The sequence below is a fragment of the Platichthys flesus genome, chromosome 16 (genome assembly GCF_949316205.1).
Source record: "Platichthys flesus chromosome 16, fPlaFle2.1, whole genome shotgun sequence".
In the NCBI taxonomy this organism is placed as follows: domain Eukaryota; kingdom Metazoa; phylum Chordata; class Actinopteri; order Pleuronectiformes; family Pleuronectidae; genus Platichthys; species Platichthys flesus.
In genome coordinates, this window is record NC_084960.1 from 12,705,824 (window position 1) to 12,714,133 (window position 8,310).

The 8,310-nt window shown below is 41.4% G+C and overlaps 1 protein-coding gene across 1 annotated transcript; it reads right to left on the reverse strand.

Annotated features, from left to right (window-relative positions):
* Window positions 1-474: 474 nt before the first annotated feature.
* gosr2 (golgi SNAP receptor complex member 2) lies at window positions 475-6,291 on the reverse strand. The gene is made up of 6 exons (XM_062407469.1): window positions 6,111-6,291; window positions 5,862-5,926; window positions 3,549-3,657; window positions 2,591-2,723; window positions 2,292-2,432; window positions 475-1,802 (listed from the first exon to the last, which is right to left on the reverse strand). The coding sequence occupies exons 1-6, from the start codon at window positions 6,137-6,139 to the stop codon at window positions 1,641-1,643; spliced, it is 639 nt and encodes a 212-aa protein (XP_062263453.1). The 5' UTR covers window positions 6,140-6,291; the 3' UTR covers window positions 475-1,640.
* Between the last annotated feature and the right edge of the window lie 2,019 nt (window positions 6,292-8,310).

The following is an 8,310-nucleotide window of genomic DNA, read 5'->3' on the forward strand; positions in this document are numbered from 1 at the left end:
CTATGTTGAAAAATGCTTTGAAAACTCCTAAAGGAAGTTTATGATTAAGATGTATTCATGTCTATAATGTGACTTAAGTGTAGAGTACTTGATTAGATGAATACCTATTCAGAGAATACTGATTAAATGTCAGTGTCTTATCCAGCATGTTGTTCATGGGGTTAATATCTAAATATTGGTGTCCATGTAAATGTGTCTCCAGTCTCAAAACTGGGAGTAAGAGATGAGACATTTGTCACATTTAACTCAGAACTCATCTGGGTCATAGTCCCTGCATAGGTCAGTGTTGAATATGAAACACTAGATGGTGCCCTAGTTTCCTGGAATAGACGTGTGAAAGCAGTAAATCCACAGCATGTGCGTACACTGGTGTTCACACCCCCTGGTTTCCCATAATGTTGCTTACACTGAAATAGAAAACACTGCTATAAATAACTGATGTTAATGTTAGTAACACATTAATTAGATACGAAGGAAATGGAACATGTTTTATTCTAGTAAGGGAATTAAAGGACTCACATAGTGAGCCTAGACAGGCATGAATCAATGAGACAGTACATAACAATTATAAAATAATGGCTGCTTCCATCGCTTTTCTCAACAGATGTTTGTGACAATCTGGTGCTTAAGATACAGTTGCCACTTGATCAGGTTCACTTAGCTCAAATTAATACAGTCTGATGCATCAGTCCTGCAGGGAATCTTAACTTCAAGAAGGTTATAATGTTAAAGTTTTGTTACCTCTGCCGAGGACGTTATGTTTCCATTGCTGTTTATGTCTTTGTCAGCAGGATTACTCTTAAAAAAAACTAAACATATTTCCATTAAAATGTGGACGGGTGGGGAATGACGCAAAGGAACAACTCATTCAATTCTGGATCGATCCACAAACTTGTCTTTAACGGATCCACTGAACGTTCTAGTTGAAACTGTATGATCATTTTGGAGGCTGTAGATTGGATTGAACTGAATTGTGTAACAGAGATTTGCTCTTTTCATGTTAATGAGGGAAGGCTTAATAACACAAACACCTCTGGGATGCAATACTGTTCAGAAACCACATCCTAAAAATGGTCATACAGCCCAATCAACACATTTAAAAGCCTATTTCAACATTACAACCTTCATTTCATAAGAATTTATTGCAGGATTGTTGCATTTGACTTCATTACTGAGACATTAAAACAGAAAAGATTCTCCAGGGAATTTCTGAAATGTAGAGAAATATGGATCATTACGAGTGTTTCCGCAGTAATATTCCTATTTCTTGAACTTTGCGTTCCATGGCAGAAAGACACCGACAATGTTAGGATTAAAACAACAAACAGCTTTTCATTTTCACTTTGAAATATTGGGTTGAAGTATTTTTAAGAAACCTTTGCTGTACAGTCACAAGTGATTTAGTTTCAGAGTGGTTTTGATAAAAAATAAAATAAAAGATTATGGTCGTGTGCCAGTAATCTGAGGAAAGCAGCAGAAAGTCCAATGTCCTCTTGGAGCTTCACGTGGAATAAAATACTGTTGTAATGGCAACATTTATTTAAAAAAATTACTTTATTTTAATCGCTAAAAATTTGCACTGCAATGCTTCATATCACGAGGGACAATGCGCTGCAGAAATGTCCACAACCGATGGACGGTCAGCCCAGGTATCTGATCACCAGGAACATGAAGATGCAGGTCAGCAGCATTCCTCCGATCATGATTAACTTATCTTGGGTGGCTCGCCTTTCTATGAGTCTCATCACTGTGTTTGACAGCCCTAACATGTTGGCCACGTCCAGCATCTTCTTATGGGTCCCCTGTGTGGAGACGGAACCGCAACGACCACGTGTTAGATTTCAGATACAGCAGCCAGAAACACACACACACACACACACACATTGTTTTGGAAGACAAAGGCATTACATGGCGACACAGTAATTATCTTCGCAAATTCATCGGATTAAGAGAGACGTCGCGGGGCCAACGCCTTCCCTGACGCGCCGCTCCGTCAGTTTCTCATGGCTAGACAATCGGGCCGTGAGTGCTGATCAGCAGACACACCCTGATAAGACGAGGCCTGAAGCAAAACCAGGAAGACCATCTCCTCCCTGGAAACAAGGACTCACCCTCCAGCTGAGCGTACGCACACCAACAATGAGACTATTGTGATCGGTGTAGACACCGGAAACTATCACTGTCAATATCATTAAGTCTTGAATCACGCGTGCTTACTTGAGGAAACAAAAAAAGAAAAGTCCTCCGCTCTACAGATCTTATCAAATAAAAATAAAATCATAGGAACGCACCTTCAACGTGGATCTCTGATCTCTGATACCGTTGAGGATGCTGCTGCCGCTGCCCAGGAGGTCGTCCATGCCTCTGTGTGCGTTGTGCAAATTGGAGTTATGCTGTAGGGTCTCGTCTATGGGGATGGAGGTATCTGCGTCCTATTGAGTAGGAACAATGACATTTTAACTCCACATTATTCAGCTCAGGACATTTGTAACCAGTAAAGGTGTTTCTAACTTCTCAAGCCACAATCTGAGCGTGTTCAGGTTATTGTCGCATTAACATCCCAGTCTGTTCTCCGGTACATTTGACTTACGTTGGTCGTGAAGGTCCGGGTCATGAGCTCCTCCCTCTCTCGCTCCTGGGCCTCTCTGGCGTAGCGTCGGTGCTGGAAGTTTTGCAGACCAGTGCGGAGGTGTTGAACATCGTATTTGAGCTGGTCCACTCGCCTGAGAAAAAGAAAGGAATACAGCACAGATTGTGGAGTCTTACAAAGCAAAGACTTCAGTTCCCTTTAAAATAGCCTGAAAGGGTATTTAGATTTGTTTAAGTTCCACTTACACACATCTCAAATTAGTTCTGATGGTTTTTGTATTTGATTACATGCCTTTGGGAGATGTTACACACATATATATATATAGTAAAAATAAGCTTGTTTTCAACAGTAGACTGCACTGCAGGTAGATTATTGGTCTTTAGCTACAGTAGATAGGAAGATTTTAGCAAAAATTTAACCCAATTATTATTGACTCCATCAATTTTGTTGTTTTCTGAGTGGTGATAAAAAAAAAAGGTATTTTAAACTCAGCAGGAACCGTGACAAGCGCTCCCCCGTCCGCTCCTGAACACTGCTCATTGCGCCACATCTTAATTCTCACTGTTCACAATTGCTCTGGTTGATGAGAACATTTATTTCCCCTTAAACCACTTGCAGCTTGTGTGAAGGGTCTCCCACAGTCTCCCCCATCTCCGTAGCTTCATTCAGGCCCCTCTACAGCGCCGCTGAGATCAGAGAGGAGCTGCAGGACGGGACGGTCTGTGTCCCCTTAGGCCTGTTTACCCAGCTCAGAAATGAATCTTTGCCCAATGCAGCAGGAATGCTGGTGATGATGGGACTTCTGAGGAAATGTTTTCGTAGAGCCACGTCGCCACAGGGCAGGACCGGGGCTGCCTGTCTCATCCTCTACACCCTCCCTGTGCCTTTATGAGATATGGCTCGCCCTGCCAGCTCTGGGGCTTTAAGGTCACCATCAATTGACTCGCTCCAAACTCACAATTTGGCGTTCTGACGGCGGTTTGGTGGCTCCTTGCTGGCCAGGATCTCGAGGCGTTCTAAATGGTTGAAGATCTGGTCAGTTCGAGCCTGCAGTTCATTCTCCAACACTTGAAAAAAAAAAAGAGGATTGGGAAAAAAAATGGCAATTAGAGAAGGAACACACTAAATCATATTAGAGGTGAAGCTGATTATTAACAGCCATAACTTAAAATTCTGACATTTGAGATGTTGTAGGCAGCAAATATTTGGCAGTTTGTGTGAAAAAAATGAACAAAGATGATGAATCACTTGTCAAATAGCTGATTTTTTTTTTTTTTTGATGGACTAATGATTTATCTGACTAATAATCTACATTGGATTTTCTTACACGTCCCTTCTGGACTTTCTGCTTTCCCACTTTCATTCAGTGGTTTTATTGCTGAGACTCTAGGATTCATTCCTGCACATCTGGCCATGTTAAGATGCTTGCCTTTCACCAGTGGAATTACCCTCTTTCATTAGTAGGTGTATGACGTTAGCATGCTGCATCCCCCCCCTGGCGCTAAAATTCAAGTCAATGTCAGATTCTGATGAAGGAGAAGAGAGAGGGGGGGGTTGTCTACTGCCGGGCTCCCACCATTATCTGGAAGACGCCCTCCCAGCCTCTGTCACTGCACCCACCCCACCGCTTCCTGTCCTGGCACCAGACCCGCCTAGAGCCGATCAGGCAGGAACCAACCACAGAAAACAATCAACCAGGGAGACACCGGCCCCTCCTGCAGTCATTCTGTCACAGTGGGTAACAGGCAGCCATAACAACGAGCGAGTAAGAAGAAGAAATTAGGATTTTGAAGGAAGTGGAGTGGAAGTGGTGCCTTCAACACTGAGAGAAGTGGGGAGGGGGGTTGAATGTGAGACTCATGAACTTGTTTGTTTTTCCCCTCGTTATTTCCTTTCTTGTAACAAATAACAGCAACAACAAATAAAGCTGGAGAGTGAGAAAAACACAACAATGACATCACAGCAGACGGGAAACTAGTAGATAAAAATATCAATTTAAGTACAAGTACAGTTTAGTTTAGTTAATTTGGATATACTGTGTGTAATCAATTTCGGATACTCACTAGTATGGCACTCAATATAGTGCCAGCTCTCTACTGTCAATCAGTCCCCTTATGACACCATATTTAAATTCACTAAATATCAATCCCCTAAATGCATTATTTCACAATGTTAAAGAAAGTAGGAACGTATTCCTGGATTCATCCCTTGATCCAGACCTCTACCCAAATTGAATGGGTTCCTTCCTGACCTTGGTGGAAAGATGAGGCAGAGGTCAGGGAAGGGGATCAGGATCAGGAGCTGATTTATTTTCACTCTCCTAAACATTGTGAGACAAGGCGTTTTTCAACATTGTCATAATTTTCCAGGGAATAATTCATGGATCTTGATGAAGTTAACTTTTTTTTTTCTAAAATCACTGGTACCAGCTTCTCTGGTGGGCTCTGTGAATCTTTCTTACTTTTCCTAAGATATTAAACCGATCATCTTTCTGTTGTTGCGTTGCTCAAACAAACCAGTAGTTTGAATTTGAGTTCAGGGTAAGTTTTCTGTTAGTTAAATCCCTTTTCACACAGACACTACAGAGAAATAAGATTAAACACAAAATAACTCCAAATGAGAAAAATGTACTAAGTTACTAACAAATCGTTTTTTATCATCTTATACAGAACCACTTGATAAAGAGTGAACCTTGAGCTTTATCTGTTTATGGTTTGTTGGTTATCAGCAAAACGTACGTTAGAAGTTCTCATTATAAGTACTGACAAAGTTCAGGTAGTCTATAATAACGTGTATTTTAGAAACTGATCAGGTTTAAATTTATAATCTTCATCTGAAAAGGAACAATCTCTCAAAAAAAATGTGTTGAAGAACAACTTTTCAATCTCGGATGCAGTGGAGTTGTCGATAACCCATCATGAGTTGAAGATACTAAAGTAAAGTACCTCAAACATTTACTCAGGTACTATAATTGAGTTAAAACCTTTAGTTACTTTCCGTCTCTTGAGCTCAAGTCTTTTCTTTAAATGAAAAAAGACACATATAGTGGCATGTCTTTTTTTAATGCCGACCTGGATACAATGCAGAAAATTGTGAGTGTGAATTTTTGGACAATCCTAAGGTCCTCTTAGAAGTATTTCAGTGGTGAAGGTTCCTAACAACTGTGTTTTCATCAGATCATACAGAAGCACATGATGTAGAGTGAACCTGGGGCCTTAACTGTCAGTTGGGTTTTATTTCAGGGGGAATAACGGCAGCTCTGACTACTCACAGTGCACCGACTGACGGTCTGTCCTCTCCAGGTTTCCCATCAGAAACTGAACCTCCTGGATGTGCCTGGTTCATAACAGACAAACAACAACACGTGACGCATGGACATTAATGATCATCAGTGAACAACATCAGCAGCACCAACAATTCCTCATTTTGAGTTTGTTACAGTTAAACCACTCAGCTAATTTCGTTTTTAGCTAGCTGCCACTGGCTTCTGACATGGTTCCACGGCAGCAGGCACACTCACTTGTTTGTCTGGTGGTAAAGTGTCTCCATTTTCCCCGAGCTGTGGAAACGCTCCGCTTACTCTATTACTTTGTGTCGTTGGTTTATTTACAGCAGCTTTATTCTGACAGGTGGCTGGGCTAGCTTGCTAGCTGCTAGCTAACGGTACAGGATGGTACACGTCATCAGCTGAGCGTTTGTGTACGGAAGTAGGAAAGCGGAAGCTGCGCTGCGTCACAGGACAGAGCAGAGAAGAAAGGTGAAGAGTTCTCACTCCGCCTGGATTTATTTTGGGGGAGACTGAGCATGTGGATTCTGTTTCTTTAGCTTTTTTTGAAGCCGGTAAGTGTTTATGTTTAAAGTGTTTACATCTTACACAACCGGATCAAAAGCCCTTTTTTTAAAATAAATATATATGTTGATTCGATGATTTGTCTGCTAATGATCTATTTCTGAAGATACACCACCTAGTGTCAGTACAGCTCAGTAGCACACAGACAGGAAGCCTGATAAGAATTTCATAGTTTGTATAATTTGATTGAACATTCTTGGTTTTAAATCCTAAATGCTGTGATGCACAAGGTAGACATGTGACTAACACCCACTAACATCAACTGGTAGTAGGCATTTATTAGTGCGGTAGAACATACAAGGGATATACAGCATCTTGATCTTTATTCTAAAATGTATTTGTTCTATAATCCTGATCCTTTAGTGGGACCCTGTTTAAAAGTCCAGTCTTAGGACCCTCAATGTTTATATAGAACTGATTTGTTTTTTAGCGAAGATCTTGATTTTATTTTCTGTTTATCAATTAACACACAGAAACCTCGGGAATGGTTGTATCCTATCATTAGAATAGCACTGTAAGTCTTTATCAAACAATTATTTTTATTTTTATTATTATTTTTATTTATTGGCACATTATTGATGTCAGCAAATAGTGAATAATGCCCATAATTAATGCTTAATGCCAAAATTGTCTTAGCAACAACAGTGTTTGAAATGAAAAGTTGAAAATATTCACATTTGAGTTGCTCGAACCCGGTGAATTATTTTTAATTGAAATGATCAGAAATTAATAAATGATTTCAGCTGAAATGTGCATGATGGATTTCTGGACACCATGGCGATCAGTAGAGGTCTAAAAATAAATGTCCGCTCTTTTGTCCTCTGGAAGTTTAATCAGTCCCATAATCAGTCCCATAATGGACACGTCAACATTTCCTTCAGTTCCTTGAACTCATACTAACCGTCACAAATTTTAATCCAGGCTTCGGGCTACATTTTCCATTGTATTTGATATTCTCTAAAACGTAATAGCTGACAAGTATAAGTTCCGTTCCCCTACTAAAACAAGCTCTGAGAGCATAGAGCATAATCTGTTGACATGTAGACATGTGACAGGAAGGACTCTGTGAAACATGTCCCGGGGGGATCTTTTGTCAGCTAACCCTGACTCAGTCTAATTAGTCCATCCTCTTTTTTCTCTCCAAAGATAGGTGTCGGAATATCGCCGCCGTCCATCTAGAGGCTTCCTACCTGCCTGAGGTCCCAGACGCCACTCGTGATGATATCAAACTTTTCATAGTGAGCCGAGATTACACGTCACAGCGTCTGAGGAAGGAGACAGGTTGATTGTGATGTAGCCCGTCACAGACAAGACCTTGTCACGGAGTACTGTGTGAAAGTGCCGTGATTGGATTTCCCAGAAGAAGCTGTGGAAATTTCACAATAGTTAAATGGTGATTTAAGGGGAGGAAAAATCATCCCGAGGCGACGCCTGGCACCTAAACAAAACCACATCTCAATCACCTCTCACCAACCCTCCATCACCGTCCGGTTTAGGGCTAATGGATGAGACCAGGAGTGGGCAATTGCAGATTCATGCATCCTATCACCATTATCAGTGCCGTGAGCTATTAGGAGCTCCTGTTTGCCAGTGATTGTATTTGTTTACCTCATACAACCAGCTCAGCGAGCAGAAGTCTGCCCAGACAGTTCTCCATGGCTGCCTGACAGTACTTGAGTTGATGGTTGTATCTTCGGGCTAGACACTTCTCAACAGAGGTCCTTTTCACCCACCCCCACATGTCAGGAACCTTGAGGTCTGTTCATGCCACTTCTTGCTCTCGCTGTTCACCGTTTTTCGGTTGTCATAACACATCCCCAGGGCAGTGGTTGGATGTGCACGGCTTTAACCTGTGTGCTAAGCAGAGAGT